This window comes from Gallus gallus, chromosome 1 (genome assembly GCF_016699485.2).
Source record: "Gallus gallus isolate bGalGal1 chromosome 1, bGalGal1.mat.broiler.GRCg7b, whole genome shotgun sequence".
NCBI lineage: Eukaryota > Metazoa > Chordata > Aves > Galliformes > Phasianidae > Gallus > Gallus gallus.
Window position 1 is genome coordinate 79,850,461 of NC_052532.1, and position 20,103 is coordinate 79,870,563.

At 48.6% G+C, this 20,103-nt stretch overlaps 1 protein-coding gene across 1 annotated transcript; it reads left to right on the forward strand.

Annotated features, from left to right (window-relative positions):
* Positions 1-1,656: 1,656 nt before the first annotated feature.
* Positions 1,657-19,884, forward strand: HGD (homogentisate 1,2-dioxygenase). Its single transcript, XM_416553.5, has 14 exons — positions 1,657-1,825; positions 5,544-5,615; positions 6,942-7,030; positions 7,851-7,956; positions 9,837-9,896; positions 10,073-10,164; positions 10,641-10,675; positions 11,552-11,631; positions 12,010-12,109; positions 14,280-14,404; positions 14,982-15,086; positions 16,185-16,311; positions 18,755-18,936; positions 19,522-19,884. The coding sequence occupies exons 1-14, from the start codon at positions 1,811-1,813 to the stop codon at positions 19,651-19,653; spliced, it is 1,320 nt and encodes a 439-aa protein (XP_416553.2). The 5' UTR covers positions 1,657-1,810; the 3' UTR covers positions 19,654-19,884.
* The last annotated feature ends 219 nt before the right edge of the window (positions 19,885-20,103 follow it).

Sequence of the window (20,103 nt, forward strand, 5' to 3'; positions counted from 1 at the left end):
AATCATAGAGTCATTAAGGTTGGAGAATACTTCTAAGATCATCAAGTCCAACCATTGATCCATCCTCACCATGCCCAGTAACCATGTCCCTCAGTGCCACATTTATAGTTACTGAACAACTCCATGGATGGAACTGCACCGCTTCCCTGGGCAGTGTGTTCCAGTGCCTCACCACTCTTTCTGAGTAGAATTTTTCCCTAATATCCAACCTGAACCGTCCCCTGTGCAACTTCAGGCCACTACCTCTCTCCCTATCCCTAGCTAAGTGGGAGAAGAGGCTGACACCCACCTCACCACAACGTCCATTCAGGGAGCTGTAGTGACTATTAAAGTCTCCACTGAGCCTCCTCTTCTCCAGACTGAACAATCACAGCTCCTTCAGCCGCTGCTCATAAGACTTGTGCTCCAGACCCCTCACCAGCTCCATTGCCCTTCTCTGGACACACTTCAGGGCCTCGATGTCTTTCCTACTGAGGGGGAAGGGAGGCCTTCCTAAAGAGGGGCCCAAAACTGAACACAATACTTGAGGTGTGACCTCACCAGAGCTGAGTACAGAGGGATGATCACCTCTCTAGTCCTGCTGACTGCACTATTTCATATACCCCATTCACTCTTTCATAGCAGTCAGCCTAGTTTGCCAGAGCTGTCACTGGAAGACCAGGCAGCAGAGCTGGAGCCATTTTGTCACATCCACAGAGAAGAGCTGTTTTAGAGAAATGCCTCTACCCAACAGTAGCACTGAGCAAAGACATCCCCTTTCTCTGCAGACCTTAAAAAGTGGCAGCTCTCAGTGGCCTCCGTGTGTTACTGAGGGTGGTGTAAGGAGGTTTTTGGAGAAGGCAGGCTGTTAGGAGTTGTCCCTCTCACAGCACATTAACCACAAGGTCACATCTAAATCTGAATGTGTGCCTCCCAATAGAGCAGGCCACAGAAAGGAAAAAACATTGCTACTTTTTTTTTTCTTCGTCTTCTTCTTTTTTTAAGATAGAGGAGAATTCAAAGTAAAAAAAAAAAAATCAAAATCAATTGATCTTTTTTTTTTTTCCTGCAACTTCTGGAAATGCAGAGTTGCTTTCATTAGTATTCTGTGCCACCTGCTTGCTTCTGCTCTTTCCTTGGCAACAGCTTTCCTGCCAAATATTAATATTTCAGAGTTTTGTAAGTTTTGTTCACCGGCTCTAATGCTAAAGTACAGAGCCATCCCCTGCCTCTGGCCCTGAAGTGCTGTGTAATGTTGCCACGCAGTGTTGCACCAATATCACTGACTTCGCCAGCATGGGGATATGATCCCTTCTGTCCCCTAAGACCAGATGCGACGTGGCTCAGAGGCATAATGAACAAATGTGTGTTTATGCATTTAGAGGGTCATACACAAAAATTGCTAGGGGCGTGATTTACAGCAGGGGCTCATAAATAAGTTGCAAAAAAATGGCTTTTATTTGTTCTTAAACGTCTTGTCTTGTCTTCTCGCCCATGTGTAGGAACTACAACCCCTTGTTTAAAAGCTGATGAGAAAAAGCAGCAGTGACAGTGTCCCCCTCACCTCCATTTCTTCTTTCCAAACCCTTCCCAGGACTGGCCCAGGGGGAAGGCTGGTGTTTGATTAAACACAGACTGGGCTGAGCAAACAATTCCAGAGCTCTCTTGGACTTTCTCACTTGCAGCCCGTGACCAGCTCAGCAGGGTTGATGCAGCCCTCCTAGCTGGACAGACACACACACACAGACTTCTGAAATCACGTCAGGCCGTGCTGGCTATTTATCTGCTTGGGGTTTGCATCTGCTGACAAAGGAGGAAGACCAAGAGGACCATGACGAGCTTGAAGGTGAGGGGCTGTGAGTGCTGGGGCTGAGCGTGCTGGGGCTGCCTGCTCTTGTCATCCCCTCCATACCCCTCACTTGGCACCAGATCACCCTGACTGGTCCTTCTGGAGGGGCTGGTGGAAGTGAGGTGTGGGACAGTGAGCTGTGCAGTTAAGGTCTGGTGATAGGTTTTAGCTGGAGGTTTTGTGTTTTAAGGTGTGTTTAAAAGACCTCTCAAGATTTAGGATTTTGCTATATTTCATCCAAATGGGCTATTATCACTTTCTTCTCCTTTGGAAATAGTTCTTGATCCAGCTGGGCCTGTTCAGGACCCCTGCATCGCCTTATTTGTTCTTCCCCTCTCCCTCTTGCCCTGCTGCCAGGAGGTGTTTCCCTGTCAGCCTATGAAATCTGTCCACTAACATCTGCCCAGCTGTTGCAACCCTGGTGCAATCTTCCCCAGTGGCCCAGGGAAGCTCCATCCTGGGTCGATGTCTCAGTGTCAATGGAGAACCCAGTGCCAGTTCCTCCTGACAAGCCATGCCCTCCTCTCCCAGCACAGAGCAAATTGCAAGGAGGGCAGGATGTTGTACTACTGCTCATTTATAGCACTGTAATCTCAAATTTTGCCAGCACTTTTGTGCTGTAGAGGACCAGGACATCACTACAGATGGGAAAGGTCCAGGACCGCTGTGTTCCTCCCCAAACTAAGGGGCTGGCACTGTTAGGAAGCCCTTTTATTTTCACCCCGCTACTGCCCCTATTTTCATTCATCTTCCCGTGGGTTTGCCTTAAATGTGCCCATGTTGCCCCTGTGAGCTGGGACAGGGCAGTGAGCTGTTTGCACAGAGATGAATGTTGCTTCCGTGCGTCCTGCAGCAGTAGCAGATAGAGAAATATATTATGCAGCATTTGAAGAAGGGCCTTAATTATCTTGCAGCCCATGTGTTCAGACTTCAAATGCATTTTTTCCCATCCCTGCTGTCTAATCTGGTGAACAAAAGGTTATGGTTTATAGGTCAGAGCGTGACACCCATTGCGAGCTCTGTGCTTTGCATCCCAGTTATTGCAATCAATGCGCTTTGCTGAATTTTTAATGCTGTGCTGTGCTTTCATCTCTCCTATTTTACTGAAAAGCAACTAAACAAAAACAAGGTGGAATCAGACAGACTCCTGAGATCCTGTTTACGTAAAAATCTATGGGATGGTGAGCAAAATAATGACAGTAATTAAAAGCAGAAGTGAAAGCCAGGGACCACAGAGAACTTTTTGTTTCACGGAGAAATGAGCTGCCCTATCACTAATAAAGTCCCTGATCAGTTAGGAGCCATGGAGGGGGAGCAGGGACTGAGCACCTGGGCACTGCCCTGTGCTGTGTCGTGGAGAAGGGTTGCTCATGAAGAAGGGTTGGTTGTGGAGAGTAAGAAGTGGTTGTGGAGATGAAGGAGAGGTAATGGAGATGTAGGTTTGGCCATAGGGAAGAAGGGTTTGCCATGAAGAATAACTGATCGTGTGGAAGAAGGGTTGCAATGCCCCAAAACATCCCACTGCCCCTCTGGCCTGCAGGGGATGAGAACAGCCAGCCCAGCAACTGTGGCTGCACTCTGGAGGCAACAGACAAGGAGAGCCATTCATGAGGAGGTTTTCAGCCTTTCTGAGCCGGGCTCAAAGCTGGACCTGAGCACCGGTTTTCTCTTGCTGCAAAGCAACTGAGCTCTATGAGACTTTAATTATCCCTCAGCACTGGTTTACTTGGAAAGTAAACTAACAGGCAAATAAAATCACAAAAGGAAGATAAATAAATAAACATCTCTACTCCCCAGCCAGAATGTGAGCATGCAAATAGCAAGCCTTAGCTCCCCAGCCAATGCATTTACACGTGGGAGCTTGTGCAGGATTTTTTTTTGGCAAACCACATCGTGTTCTGTGCTGACCCCTGAAGGAAAGGCGAGGAGGCAACCCTCCCCAGGGGAATGACAAAAGAAAGTGAGTGAATGAGAAAAGCCACACCAGACAGCCAGGTAAAACCTGGAGCAATGAAAGCTCAGGACGATAAATCAGCATCAGGACACGGTCAGACTCCCGCAGCTGCAGTGCTGCCCGCCAGAGGGAAGTGTCTTTTTTTTTTTTAGCCCTCAACAGTTACCTGAGGATTTTTTTTTTCCTTAGCAGAGAAAAACTGATTTGCCTGAACAATGATGCAGCAGCTTCTCCCTGTACTCCCCCCAAAATACCCTCCACTAGCTTTAAGCCTGAGTATTTTGCAGACAGCGGTGATGTTCTGCAAAGCAGTTGCATTAACCCTCCCTATGCTGAGCATCCTTACCTGCCCGTTCCCTCCCCTGTTTGCAGAAGCTGGCCTGCCAGCCAGAGCTCCCTCCTGCCTCCACCCTTTGCAGCTGGTGAAGGAGAACGCAGTGGGGAGATGTGGCTTCACTCTGGAACTGCTGCAGTTCCAACAGATAGTGCTGCATTTCCTTTCAGAAGAAGGGGGGAAAAAAGGGAAAAAAAAAAAAGGCAAAAAATGCTCCAGCACAATACCTTTGCCAAGGGTGGTTAGGCGGCCTGCTGCTTTGCATATCAATGTGCTTCGTGCAGAAGCAGGTGGAGAGCAGAGTGCGGAAGGAAAGATCCATCCCCCTCAGTCCTACAGAAAGCAGGTTTGGGTGAGGCAGGGCTTCTGGCCAGCGTGAGTCCCTCTGGGAAGGGACTTTTTTTTACAGATAGCAGACAGGCACCTGAGAAAAACTCACGTTTTTTCAGCACAATCTGAGAACAGGGGGAAGACATCCAGGCACCGCAGTAACAAACCCAATCCGGCTCTGCTCAAGGCAATAGCAGCATTGTTCTGCCCAAGTTGGACAGCTGGGCAAGCGCCTTGTTCCACCTCGAGCTGAATGCCCTCCTGCCTACCCTAGAAGATGGGGCTGCAGCAGGTTTTGTGCCAGGGGAGTGGGTTCCACACTGAAAGTGAAGGATTTTGATAAGGTCGATCTGAAGTTGGGAGGTCTGAGTGAACAAGCTGCCTCCCAGCAGTACCACGAGTGCCTTCAGGCTGCGTGCGGGGAGAGGGACAGCAGGCAGTGTGAATATTTAACTCTGTAGCTGGGCCATGAGGCTGAGACATTCATCGCAGCCAAAATACCTCTGCATTCATGCCAGGTGCAGTGGGGCTGCTTCGTTCTGTAGGATCACAGGGGCTGCCTCCCCTTGGGGAGCTGCAACCCCCCGCTGTGCCCTCACACAGAATGCGTTGGATGGGTCCCTCATCTGTACACTGCCCTAGGACCCTAGATGGTCACCTTAATTCTTGCTTGCTACCACTGGGTTACAGTCACTTAGGGCTAATCAGCAAGATGCTTAAGTCCCAGCAGAGCCTCCTTTCCTGCCTCATCCCAGCTAAGTCCTGACCTTTCTTGTGATGGCCATGGAGACGTGTCATGAGAACCATGCAACCAAATGACCCCCAGTTTCAATCCCTGGCACAGAATGTCACCAAAATGCACATGCAGGTCCAACAGAAGAGCAGGTCCTGACTGTGCTTCTCAGCTCACCACAGGGGGAAACTGGCTTGGGAAATGGGAAGACGGTGCATGGAAGCAAGCAAGCAGAACACTTGGGGAAAGTCTCAGTGCATGCAAAGATTGTGGGAAAAAAGCACGGGGAAGGATGGGTGAGTTGTCTGGGGAGGTTTCACTTGTGTTTTCAAAACACTGAAGAACTGTGTGATTTACTTTACAGTACATGTCAGGATTTGGAAACGAACATGCTTCTGAGGACCCGCGCTGTCCAGGAGCTCTACCAGAGGGACAGGTATAGAGTTTGTGAAAATGCTTAATTAAAAAGACATGGGGCAGAATGAGTATGTGTTCCCTGGGCTTCTTTCTAAATTAATGTGTCTTCTTTCTCTCTGCCACAATGAAAGTCTTCAGGAGCCTCCCTTATGCAAGACGAGAATAATAAGATGCTGGCAAAAATCAGAATTAAGTGCTTCCCATTATGCCTTCTCCATTAAAGTTACTTGTGAGACTCCAAGTTTTGCATGGGAGCTGCAACATGCCTGGCTTTCCTCTGCTCAGCAGCAGCTTCTCCAAAAGGATTTGGGAATGGAAGTGGCTTGGGGATGCTGAGTAGGAGGGAACTGGTGCAGGGCTGAGTCAGAGCAGAAGTCTGAGGCTTGGCATGGGGACAGTGCACACTCCTGTGGATCTCAGCAGGAATGGGTTTAATTCAGTGGGGTTACTGGCCTTTGGCAGGATGGAGGCTGCCCTCTGTGAGCTGTCGTAAGTGGTCAGATCTGTGGTTAGAAATAGACGACTTTGGAACACGCTCGATTAAAATGCACCGCGTTGGATTGTTTTAATGGAGGGTTCACTTCTCATTCTGTGCTATGCACTCAGTCCCTTCTCTCCTTTCTGTGGGTCTCCTTATGGCAGCAGGAATTTCCAGGCTGGCTTTGCAGAGGTGCCTCACCAAAGAGCCCTCATCAGAACAGAGCTTGGGCTCAGCGTGGCAAGAGTTAATAGAAAACCTGACTGTGAAGTAGATGGAAAATCTTCAGTCCCAAGGGTGGATCCTTTCTCCACTGCAGTATTTATAAGACCAGCATCTGCAGTCGTGCTGGCTCAGATAAAAATGACAAGGGCTATTGATCCCCCTGCTCCACTGTGCACCCTTGCCAACAAGACAGAGTTCGGAGGCTGGGAGATATGTGCTGGGAGCTTTTCCTCTTACTGATTCTCCCCCAGCAGGTGATGCTGCAGGGTGACCCAGCACAACAGGGACAGGATTCTGGAAGGGAGGGGGGCAGTGAACAGTGTATGGCTGCCAAAAAAGAAGAAAAGAGACAGGGAGAAATTGTAATAATATACAGTCTGTAAGTGCTGGGAATAACACCCTGTTCTATGGTGCTCTCACTGCATTCTGGTGCTAGCAGCGTGCTTCCACAGCCTATGTGCCTCCTGATGGCTGTGAGAGCTTTCAGGTGATGCTGCAGAGGAATGGGTTTTAGGTTGGGCCAGTACATATTGGGCATCCAGCACCCTGACAGTGTAGGGTTGCCTGGGCTGTTTACAGATTGAATGGGGTTGCAAGTGCCTCACATCTTTCACTGCTGGTTCCTCTTTCTTCCTGCTACAGAACAACCCACAGGTCTGCCCCTATGGCCTCTATGCAGAGCAGCTCTCGGGCTCAGCCTTCACCTGTCCCCGGGCCACCAACAGGAGGAGGTACGATGATGGTGTGTGTGGGGACAAATCAGGACACGTGCAGGTGCCCTTGGATGTCTTGGGACACGGGGGCAGGACACTGACACCAGCCCTGGGGTTGAGAAACCTTTGCCTTGGACAAACCAAGTGTCAGACTCATGTGTTTCTGAGGGGCTTCTGAGATGTCCATTCTTGGGCTGCCAATGCCCTCTATCAGAAGAGCTCACCGTGCAATGGGTGATGGGCTCCAGTGGTGCGGGATGACATGGTGAGCCCAACACTTTGCTGAACCTCCAAGGATGGTGGCATAAGCCGTTCAGCAGCCAACCCAGCAGCTGAATCACACTAGGCAGGGGGCTGGCAGCTCTCACAGAGGAAGAAACCTCCAGATAATACTCAGACAGTGATGGAGGCATGGGGGACTTCCTGTGGTGCTAGGAGGCCTCATCTCCCATAAAACTTTGACCCTATGGGTGTATGCAGCCGTACGGGATGCTACTTTCAGTAATCCACCCAAATTCAGGTGTTAGCTGTGACCTTTCAGCTCCTGAAGCTCCTCTCGTCTTTTAGTTAGGTACTGTGCTCATCTTTGTGCTGCCTGAACTTCAGTCTTTATGTAGCCTTTATTACCCCCTGAGAAATAGCTGTATTTCAGCCACAGGTATAATAAAATCCCAATACCCCTCTGGAAGTCTCTGACTATGAGACAGCATTCAATATTTAACATACCACTTGCTCCAGAGGCCACCAACACAAATATTCCTCCTGCCCACTGGGGTTCATTCGTGCAGAGGACCTCACCTCTTCCCCAGCCTCATCCCATCCCTGTCCCTCCCCACAGCTGGCTCTATCGGATCCTGCCCTCCGTCTGCCACAAGCCCTTCCAGCCTCTGCACGAGGGCCACCTGACACACTACTGGGATGAGGTGGAGCCTGACCCCAACCAGGTAACCTCGCCCTCCAGCCGGGGAGGGAGTCAGCCCTTGGTATGATGCAGGTTGCAGGATGTGGGATGCTCCCTCATCCTCCTGCATCAGAGGCTCACGCTGGGGCCTACACCTCCATCACCTCCTGTCAGGAGGCTGCTGGCTGCCAGCCTGCTCCTCCGCAGCCCTCCTGGGAAATCAAGCCCCGTTCTGGAGAGGCACAGCATTTGTTTCCCTCTGTTACAGCCTTGCTATCATCTTTAATCATTATTCCTTTCCTGCCAGCCCCAGGACATTTAGCTCTGCTCATCTGCCTCTCTCCTCCCGCTGTGCTCCTCTTGACATAACCTCGTGCTCATTGATTTCGGCTCCTCCCTCTTCTGATGCATCATCATTAGCCATCCTGCAGCCTCCCAGCGGCCTCCCAGTTTGTCTAAATACTTCCCTGGTTTTGTTGGAACATGTTTTCCAGCCACTGACCGAGCAGAGGTGACAGGCTGCTGTTTAGATTCACGTAGTTTTCCTTCCTAAGCACAGCTCAACTGCAGCTGTGCAGGCTCCCAGCCCATCTCCAGCTCCCCATGGCATTCTGCAGTTCACCTAGTTCACACCACAGCTTTCCCCACTGTCATCCATCTAAAGGGATTACCATGTGGAGCCATCTCATGCACAGCTCATTGAAGTCAATGGGGAAAAAAAACAACAACCCTTAGCCCCGAATGCTGCCCAAAGACAATGGCACAGTTATAAAAAGCACAGTGCACACAAAACATAGATGGAGACAAAGAGGGTGAAAAAATAAGGGGTGGCATCCATGCAAGGAATGCTGATGCAGAAGAAAGCTCTCCAGCATAGAAAGGAGGTGGCCAAAGGAAGCCACGACTTCTGGGCAGGGAGAAAATGAAACACCACTGATAGCTTCCCTGTTTTAAGCACCGATGAGAATGTCTGACTTGGGACCCCAGTTCTGCTGTACTTACAGTGGTAAAGTGCAAACTCAACAGGGACCCTCTGGGTAAATGGCACATGGAACCAGTCAGTGGCTTAGCAGCTTGCAAAAATTTGGGAGGAGAAGCACCATCCTCAGTGACGATCAATAGGCTGGATTGCAGGCTGATCTCTGCTCTCCCCCCACTGTGAAAAGCTTACTTCCTTTTAGTCCACCTTTATAACCTGATTTTTTTTTTCTCTTCTTTTCCCCACTCTATCCCTGCTGCCTTCTGTGTCTCCTCTTGCTGTCTGTCCATGCACATGTCCATGCTGTCAGTGGCTACCCATTCCCAACCACCCTCCTGGATGCCCAGAGCTACTGGCATTTCACCTGAGGCACAGCATATCTGTGCAGGAGACATTTCTGGTGGCCAGAGCCAGCAGGATCTGACCATCAGCCATTTCCATCCTGCGGATTTCAGGTGCTTGGGTGAATTTATACCAAAATCCCTCCTGCAATGGGCTCGTAGCTGTGGCACCTGATTCTGAAGAGATGCAGCGAGACCCTAATGATGCTCTTTAGTGGTAACAAACGCACTGGGGACTCCTCTGACACCTTCTACCTCGGGGTCCCACTAGGCCTTGGGAGGAAATTCCTTGCTCTCAGCAGTGTTGTTAGTAATAGAGGAACAGACAGCTTTTAAATAGGATTTAAAAAACAAAACAAAACACCAACCTTGGCTCTCACACAGGCCAGCCAATTACTTTACAAAATTATGACTCAAAGGGAAAGAGCTCCGTAAATCAAAAGAAACCTGCAGACCAAATTAAGCAAGGCAAAGAGGAAACAGAAGCTATCTCAGCAAGTAGAGGGCAATAGGGAGGGGGAGCGGGCTGCTTCCTTTTGAATTGCCATCATTTACTTTATAACCACCTCGTTCCCTTCTTGCTTTCTGTTTGCTGCAACCTAGCTGAGATGGAAGCCCTTTGAGATCCCGAAAGCCTCCCAGAACAAGCTGGACTTTGTGAGCGTAAGTTGGGGTGCCAGGGCTTAGGATGTCAAAGAAAAGCCAACAGCATAATTGGCCAAAGCAAAAAGTGGCAAGGCAGTTGGCTGATACCCAGCCGAGGGATGGGATGAAGCAGGATGGGGCTGTACATCCTGACTGCCTGACACTCACTCCCAAGGCCTGGGGTCTGCCCGCAGGGACTGCACACTTTGTGCGGCGCCGGAGAGCCCCGAGGACGCAACGGCATCGCCATCCACATCTTCGTCTGCAACACCTCCATGCTTGACAGGTCGGGGACTGCTTGTCGGAGGCTGGGCTGAAGGAGGGAGATGGATGCAGGGATGCAGGCAAAGGAGATGTGATGGGCCCAGAGGCTCTTGTCCCAGGGACTAGAGCACCTTGGAGGCGAATACTGCCTCTGGACAGCATCGCTACCCATTGCCAAAGGCTGATTCACCCAAGGCCACAGAGACAGAATCAAAGTGGGAAAAGAACCTGCTATCAGGCTGTACACATCAAACCTGCACCTGCCCATGCGTCACCTTCCCTGACCCATGTGTTGCATTTCTGTTGGTCTCCAAGCTCAAAACTCCCCTGCTACGGTCACGGTCTGGTCCTGGTCCTGGGCACTCTGCTCTGGGTAACCCCGCTTGAGCAGAGGTTGGACCAGGTAACCTCCAGAGGTCCAGCTCCAGCTGTGCTGTGATTCTGTAGGAGCATGTGTACAAGTGAAGCCTTGACCTTCCTGTTCTCCTTTTCCTTTAGATGCCTTTATAATTCAGATGGTGATTTCCTGATTGGTGAGTCGATGCTTTGGCTTCTCCTTTCTCCTGCAGGGCATATCTGGGTTGTCACCTGCCTGCTTATTTTCTCCTTCAGAGCCAGAGCCTGGCAGCCATCTTCAAAGACTTGAGGAGGGATGACTTCACTCACGTGCCATCCAGATGTGGTGGTTTGGCAATAGCTGGGCTGTCAGGCTTGTCCCATCACTACCAAGCAGCGCAGAGGGTGCACACCCATGCCAAAACTCATTGTTGCTTTTGAGCAGTGACCCAGCTTTCCCAGCCTGCCTCTCAGAGATCCCCTCCCAGATCACTAGCAGGCACACTGGAGGTTTTCTGGAAAACATAAGCTCTAGAGCTTCTGAACAGCTTATAGTGAATTGCCTTCACTGCTTCAATCCAAGATGATTTGGCATGGTAGCTTAGCTCCCACACTCCGCCAGCCTCAGGCAACCAGACTGCCACGATGAGAGCTGAGCTTGGCACATGAAGAGTGTGTGTGAAGAAAAATGCTCTGCACAGCATCACAAGACCAAGAGCCTGATATTTATCTGCATCTTTTTTGACCAACGGACGGAAATGCTTCCAGGTTCCCATTGGGAACATTTCTCCTATAAAATAGTGTTCATGCCCACCTCCCTTAGTACTTGAGGTGAAAGGGCAGGTTTTGTAAATCTGTCACATTTCCAAGTCAAAATGTGAGCAATTTGGTGCCAAAAAAGCCAAAGAAAGTACTGCAGATATTAGTGAAGCACCACTTATGCTCTCAGAAAGCAGGAAGAATAAGTTACTACCTAGCTAATGTAATTGTCCTCTTCTGAGGGGACTGAGAAGCCATCACACACAGTGACAGCCTGCTCCTTCTTCTCTTCTACCTCCATTTTATTTCCGCAGTACCCCAGCAAGGAAAGCTGCTCATCACAACTGAGTTTGGGAAGATGCTAGTGGAGCCCAATGAAATCTGTGTTATCCAGGTAAGGGCTGTGGTTAGCTAGAGGGCCCATTGTTGGAGCAAGCAGCTAAAACCTGAGCTCTGTGTAGTTTATGCTGAGTTCTCGGGGGCTGGAGGGACCAGGGGAACCCAGCAGAAGCCAATTCCATCAGGTAGCAGAGCCACAGATGTCACCCATTGCAGGTGGAGAATGCAGTGGCATCCAATTCAAAGAGCAGCACCTCACATGTTGGGATGCATGGCCACAGAAGGTCACACAACCACGTGTAGACCAGGGGCAATCTGAGGGTCTGCTACAGGCAGCCAAAGCCACAGCATGCCTGGCATGTCCTGCATTGAGTTGCTTTTGGTTCGTTAGCCAAGTACAGGGATGATCCTGGTTTCTTCCTTTATTTTCCAGCAAGGAATGCGTTTTAGTGTGGAGGTGTTTGGAGAGACCAGAGGCTACATCCTGGAGGTGTATGGAGCACACTTTGAGCTACCTGACCTGGGACCCATTGGTAACCATCTCCCATCAGACCTGCGGTGCATTCCAAAGGGAAAGAGTTAGGAACTGCCAATCTAGCTCTTATCTCCATGTAATTCATCCTCCCATGCACACATTTCTCCCTAAGGCCACATTCCATCCTGGCACTGTTATTCCCCAGCAGAGCTCCGGGGAGCAGAGGCAGTTCAGCTGTCATGACTTCCCCCTGGGGCTGGAGGGACCATTTCTCTCCCACTCATTTTTCCACCTTCCTTTTTCTCCTCTGGTCTGCAAGACCCAGGCTGCTGACTCCTTGATGGCTCCTCCTTACAGATACGGAGTAGTTGGAGAGAGTTTAGCAGGTAAAAGGAAAGGTGGATTTCAGAGGCAATAGATACACTTGAAGCCTCATTTTAGAGTTAATAAAGCATTTTGCGCTCCCGCCTATGTTAACACTTCTGTCCCCATAGCCAGACTCAGCTTTCTAATACATAGTCAGAGACTCAACACAACAGGAATGGCAGTGAAAAGCAGAGAAAACTGAATGTCCGTGTGTGTGTACAAGGCAGTGTTTATGCAAGCTGAGCACATTACTGCTGTCCACACAGGCACCATGCCTCATTAAAGCTCATTAACGTTTGGTCATGAACCACAGGGTTGGGTGAAACTTTCCTTTCTGGTAAAGAAACTTGGAGGACTTGCCGAATGGCCTGCAGTTTGAAAAATAATGACCTGTGTTTATTTTCCATGCCATAATAAGTGGAGAGAGGAAGGAGGGAGGAAGTGTCAGAAGGTTTTCCCTTGGAGAAGCAGGGATCAGCAACACGAGCAGCGCAAGGCTCAGATCAGCCACACAGCTGTGCCTCCTCACTGGGCTGCTGGAGCAGAGCTGCATTCAGGCAGCACAGGCCCAAGGCACTCACAAATCACAGACATCCTCTGCCTCCTTTTTCCCCTTGGCTGAGCATGTTTTATGGCTCCCAGTGAGATCTAAAATACTGCTTGTGCTTGAGGTAAGCCGAATAGGTATTCTAAACTGGTAACAAGCCTGGCACAGCGTGTAGGCACTGAAGGCCTATGAAAGCACCTCACAGCCATAGTAAGGCTGGAGCTGTGGAGCCCACAGGTAGGAGCCAACCCAGCCTACTGCCCCTGGCTGGGCCCCACTCCAGCATCTGTCCCATGCGACATGCTCTGCACAGCTCTTCCCACACCGAATCTATACTGATTTTTCATCAGCTTTCCTTTTAGCAAGTTGGGATTGCCTGCCTTCACCTTGTTTTTTTGTGCTATGTGCCTGCTCCACTTGATTATTGCTATTGTTACACCTGCCTGTTTGTGGGAAGTTTTCCCATTAGCTAGTTTTTCAGACACTGCTGGAGAGGAGGGCTTTTTGGTCTCCAGAAGGCAGGGATCTATTATAACATTTGCTTTCTGGAGAAAAGAAAACGAGTGCCCTTGCCTGTAGATCTTTTCAGGGGATGGTAATTATGAGAGCTCCTCTTCTTACCACCTACCTGCCTTCCCCTCAGAGACCAAGATTCTTTGTATTTCATTCTTATTCTATTCGAACTTCACTTTTCACTTGAAAAATGGCAGCTGGAGAAAAGCACTGACTGTTAAACCTTAGCAGCAGGTAGTAATGCCTTGCATTTTTATCCAAGAAACTCAACACTTTTTGCAACAATAATGCTAATGAGAAGAAGAAGAACATTTCAGCACTCATAGGGTGCTTTGCATTTTGAAAATGCACTCCTCACACTAACCAACCCTCAGTATGCCCAAAGTCTACAGGTATCACTAGCCCTCACTTCATTACTTTTTTGTTCAGGAAAGCATTATGTTCCCTCATGACATGCTTCTGCATTTCTAAGTGTCCAAGCAGCAGGATGTCCAGGAATAGAGAGCAATTCACCCTCCATTTTTTTCCTTAATATCTATACACCTTTAATAGAGGTTGAAGGACTAATCCTGTTTAGGAAAGAATGGAGGGAGACTTGTCTTAGTCACATAAGGGAGCACGGACCTAAGCGCTAGGATGTATTACAGTTAGTTATCTACTTATAGGAGCCAAAGAAGCACATGAATATTGGAGATTTCATGATGGACCCAGAAGAAGTGTGATCATTCCCAATGCAGAAGGGCACCCACAGAGCCCTGTTAGGAGGTTGCCCAGCAAGCTCTGACATTTCTTTCTTTTGCAGGAGCCAATGGCCTGGCGAACCCACGTGACTTCTTGGTGCCAGTAGCATGGTATGAGGACCGGAAAATTCCAGGGGGCTACACGGTTATCAGCAAGTATCAGGGCAAGCTGTTCGCAGCCCAGCAGGTAAGGAGGCCATGGGAAAACACTGGAGCAGCCACCAGTGAATAATGTGGTCTCTACAGCTTGTAAGCATGCATGTTGTCTCAGGACATTGAGCTGGGTAAAATGGAATAGGACTGAACTCTCACCTTGGCTCGTTTATCTCCCCGGCTGAAGCTCCTCAATTTGCAAAAACTGTCCATGGAAACTTGGTTAACCCAAAGACTCAGTGGTGGTGGTCTTGGCTTCCTTGTTTCTACATACCCATGTTTCTACTAGATAGGGAAATCCAGTGCCAATTTTAAATGCTGGAGAGCCAGCGCTGGAGTCCACCTTGTTCAAGCACTGCTTTGGCACTCACACTTCTTCAGAGATGGAGCCCTGGAGGGAGGGCTGAGGTTCTGTAGTTGGGAATGCTGAGGAAAACCATGTCCTTGCAGCATCAGGCTGTGCCTGAAGGGCCTTGTACTCCTGGCTGTCAGTGCACTTCTCACCAGCACTAAACCCATTTTCACTTGAGAAGGAGCAGTGCCCTGCGTGTGTGCAGAAAGGTTGAGAGTTCTGTGTGGTAACGTTCTCTCTGTCCCTATTGCTTTGATAGGATTTCTCTCCCTTCAACGTTGTAGCCTGGCATGGGAACTACACACCATACAAATACCATCTGGAAAACTTTATGGTCATTAATTCTGTCGCTTTTGACCATGCGGTAAGTTCTGGGGCCAGGCAAGGCAGAACAAAGCTTTCTGGATGCTGTACCATCAGAATTCACCCAGAGCTCCAGGGTCCCAGTGCCTGTTAAAATATACGTTATGCTGTAAGAAACAGTGTGAAATCTGTCACATTTGTTTTCCTGAGCCTCAAACAAGCCCTTGCAAAAAAAGAAGACAGCCTCCTTAGTGGTGCGATGACAAAACTGGGGGTTGATCATCTTCCTAAGCAGCTTAGCATAGAGAGCCTGCACTCTGGAAGAGGGCTGAATACTGAAGCCAGTACGCACCATGCAACTCAGAGAAAAGATGTGAGCTTAAAATTCTTGTTTTGATTTTATTGCAATTGCACGGGCTCCTTCCCCTGGTTCATCTGAGCCCTTGAAACACATTCCAAGAGCTGGCAGCTCTCATTGCAAGAATTTCTAGATCTTATGGAAAAGAACTGAAGCCAAAATCAATGTGAGCAGCTCTTCTAAAAAGGAAGCCAGCCCAGTGGGAGAGGTGCCCACAGCCACACCATCTCCTGGCACTGCTTCCTCAAGTGGGTGTGCAAGGAGACAGAAGCACCGCTAGTGAAACAACCAGCAGAAAGCATTGTTTAATCTCTGGAAAAACCTGCCAGAAGAAAGATAGGTTTGGGATCAAAGCCCAGAAAATCACTTTACTGGAGTGGAAATTTCAAAAATCCTTGAAGCAAGCGAGAATTTATCTGCACTCTGTTCTCCCTGTTAGTCAGCCACTGGTGCTGTGAGGCAAATACCCTGGTAGGGTGTTGTTGTGCTCCGAAAGCTGCCAAGAAAGAGGTGCAGTTTCATGGTAGGAGCACTGGAGACTGCTCCTGGAGTTGCACTGCTGCATCCCAGATCCCAAGGATACCATGCTTGCTCACCCTCTCTCAGCTTTCTCCTTTACACAAGGGGGAATTTTGACCCATTACGGTGAGAAGGAAGGGAAAACAAATTATTTTGAGATCCTCAGACTGAAGAAAGTAGGGAAAGGCCAAGGTCTGTTATGCATATTCATACCCAGATTTATCGACGGGGTGACCCGAGTCATGCTCTGTTTGATGCTTTTTGCTTTGTTGTTTTTTTCAGGATCCATCTATCTTCACTGTCTTGACAGCCAAGTCGACCCGTCCTGGAGTGGCAATTGCTGACTTTGTCATATTCCCCCCACGATGGGGGGTTGCCAACAACACCTTCCGGCCGCCTTACTACCACAGTACGTCTGGTCTTTGTGGTTTTTGTTTGAGTGCGGAGGCACAGAAAAACCAAGCCTCCATTTATCTGAAAGCACACACAGTGAAAAAGTCTCATTTGTTGCCCTTGGCACGGTTACGCACAGCTTCTTGGAGTCAGTGAGTTCTCCTTGAAAAATGAACAGAACCAGAGATGTTCTTATTTGCAGAATCTCAGGAAAACTCAGAGGTGATGGGCTGGTTGTGCTTGTGTAGGTGGTTGTGCCTGGACCCAAGGGGCTCCTGCTGAGATGGGGTGCAATTTAAATTGGCACTGCATGAAACAGGTCAGATACTGTCCTGCCATCCAGCCATAAATTACAGAACTCATTAGGGTACAAAAGAATGGGAGAGTAGAAAATATGATGGATGCAAGAAACCTGGCTCCCCACATAGGGTTACCCTGCCAGACTCCATGCAGACAGCTACCACAGGTATTCGTTTGACCACGATGCCTTGGCCATAGGTTTAGCACTGAATCCATGGTGACCGTGGTGTGTCTACTCTAGCCCAGACATAGAGGACTAAAGCTTGAATGGGTACAGTTGGCATCACAACAGCTAGTTCTCAGGACACTGTGCTTACTAGTTCCCTCAGAAATTTGTGCTGTGATGAGAACTTCGTGACACTGCAGAGGCATAGCAGGACAAGAAGCTGTAGGGTAGGAGAAACACTAGTTCAGTAAATCTCCTCTTCCAAACATTTCTCAAGAGGTCTTGAAGACAGTTCAAGAGTTCTTTTCCCAGAAACCCCTTTTGGCCTCTTCTCATGGGCATTAAAAAGCCTGTTCAAAGAAGTGTTCAGAGAATTTTGGTGCACTCAGAGTCATGGTTTTCTTGGTGCCTTAACTTGGCCCCAAGCAGGAATATAGCCATGGTGTTCCAAAAATTTCCCAACTTAGCAGACACCCCTAGACTATTTCACCCCAAAGCTATTTCAATACAAAGATGGCTGTGGAACTCATAAGTACAATTTCTCTCATTCACTTTCTACATGCCTGGAGGCTGTGAATTACTCCTTAAGTCTTTGGGCCAGAGGTAGAAATATACCTGATACCTCTTTTATACCAGGTGTATATATTGCGTCTGTGTCTGAGAGAGTGTTTGTACGATTCTTATCTTGGTAGGACAGAATATCTAATAGCCACTGAGGTTTTTCAACTTCGCAACGTTGTCTTTGGAGAGGGCAGTGTTGTTTTACAGACAGGGAGCAGAAGCACAAAGCAACCAAAGTAATTAGAATTCACATAAGAAACCTTCAATTGAACAAGAAATTGCTCAACACATAAGTCCCAGCCTGGCTTCCTATTCACTAGCCCATTCTCCCCAAGTAATATGATGAGTTACATAGTGGGCACATTGGTAATGAAGCTCTCACAGCCTGTACTGCTCCCTGAGTGCTCCAAACACAGCACTTGAGTGACTTCAATGAAGAGCCTGTACAATCAACTCCTACAGGAGATGCTGACAACATGGGATGAAAATAAATGATTGTTTGCATACATTTTTAGGCCAACTGTGCTCTGAGCTAAATTAGTTTTGCTGTTAAATATTTCAGGCCTCAGGTTGTACTTAACAAAGACAGAACAAGTGGTTATAAAGGGCTATATATAGCAGAGCTGCAGAAGCATGTCCTGGTTTTGCAGCAAACTGACCACTCAGCAGAAAGCTGCCATACTGTTTAGTCACATCAGATCTACTAAAGCTGGAAGGCTGCAATGGCAGTTAACATCCTTTCTTCAGAGGGAGTACAACTAAAAAGTACTGCATTATTGGATTTGGCCATCTGTAGCTAAGTTAGGGTACATCACTCCATTAGTTTCAGAGGGACTGCCTAAGGTATTCTTCCTCAAGGAAAGACTGAATTTGTCTCCTTGTCTTTGTGCACACAGTGGCTCTTGAGAGCTAAGTAGATCCTGTGTGCATCAAAAGCATAAGGTACTGAAGTTCCTGGCTGGACTGGAGTGGCAGAAGGACACAGAACAAAATAATTTTGTGCTTCCAGCCTGGGAGAACATACCAGGCTGTCTCACCAGGTGGTTGTGCCTCAGTACCTATAACACAAGGATTATTACACTGAACTCCCTTTCCAGTGCTTTCAGATCTCTAATCCGAGTCTGTAAATACCAAGTAACCCATACAATCTGTATGCAGCTTCGGTGCTTATGCAGCTCAACGTAGCAGGAAATACACAGGTCTACCCACATTAATGCACCTTTATATTAGGGGGTTTTCTATTTCTGACTCCAGATAATTGAGTGTGGGATAAGACCTTTACCACTTTGCAAGCACTGCCTGTAGGATCCCTGATGTCTCCTCCTGTGCAGCCATGCTTATTAATCTCCACTCCCCATACTGCCTGATTTGTGGGTTTCAAGGAGCTCTCGGCTCCTTTTGTGCCACAAACTCTTCTCTATGTCTTCCTTAGGGAATTGCATGAGTGAGTTCATGGGGCTCATCAAAGGCCATTATGAAGCAAAGGAGGAGGGCTTCCAGCCTGGAGGGGCCAGCTTGCACAGCATGATGACTCCACATGGGCCAGATGCTGACTGTTTTGAGAAGGCAAGCAAAGCCAAGTTGGAGCCTGAGAGAGTTGCAGAAGGAACTATGGTAAGGAGCCTATAAGGTTTTGTACCCAGCACAGCATACCGCTGCTGAGACACTCTCAAAGCCTAGCTTCTTAAAAGCAAGGTGGAAAAGTTCTTGGACCAAATTGCTGTAGCATTCTCACCTCTGAGTGATCAGATATGAGATGTGGCAGCTTTGATCATCTGGCCACATAAGTTGTTGCCTGGGCAGGAAGCTGGGAATTTTCATGCTGATTAACTTAATGTTTGTCTTAGGCTATGGACAAAGAAGTCAAACCCACAACTGTCTTCCTTCCTTACTCCCTAAAATAAAATTATGACCACCAACAGGCTCAGAGCTAGAGCTCTTTGAGCAACCTGGCTTTCAGGGTATGCAGAGTCCAAAATCACTCTGGGGACCTGGCTAACGCCACCACTGTAGCACCAGCTCTGAAGAGATGTGCCTATCTCTGCTGGGAGTTGCTTTCTCCACCTGGGCTGATCAGGTTGGGTGCAGAATTTGGCAGAGCTGGACCACGCGTACAGCTAATGTTTGTGCTGGAGTAGAGCCCCTTTGCCTGGATTCAGACTCTTCCTTGTCCTAACCTACTTTTCCTATTCCCACCAGGCCTTCATGTTTGAATCCTCCCTCAGTATGGCTGTTACTGAGTGGGGCCTCAAGACCTCCAACCGCCTAGATAAAAACTACTACAAGTGCTGGGAACCTCTGAAAAGCCACTTCAACCCTAACTGCAAGTAAAGAGATGGATTTGTTGCTTGCAGTGTATGAATGAAGACAGGGAAACCCAGCATACCTATACGTGGCAGCACAGTCAACTGAAGACAGCAAGAGTGCAGAATGGCATTTCCAGCAGCCACCAAGTCAACAAAATGACCACACCTATGTAATTTGGGAAATGAAATGAAAACCACTATTTTTAGCTTTCAGGTACCCAATTAAAGCTGTCCTTGTGCCACTCTGGAGCTGAAATACTTGAGTGTCTCTCATCATATGTAGTTGGTCTGAATGCTGTACCTGCTGTGGATGCAAGGTGACAGCCACCATTTCAGGGGCTGACTATATGGTGTGATGTGCCTTTCAAGGGGAGAAGTTGAAGATCAGTGAGGCATTTCATGACACCAAGACTTTTCCCAACAGAGCTAAAAGCTCTATGAGATGTAAGCCTCCTACCAGAGCAGGGCATTTCAG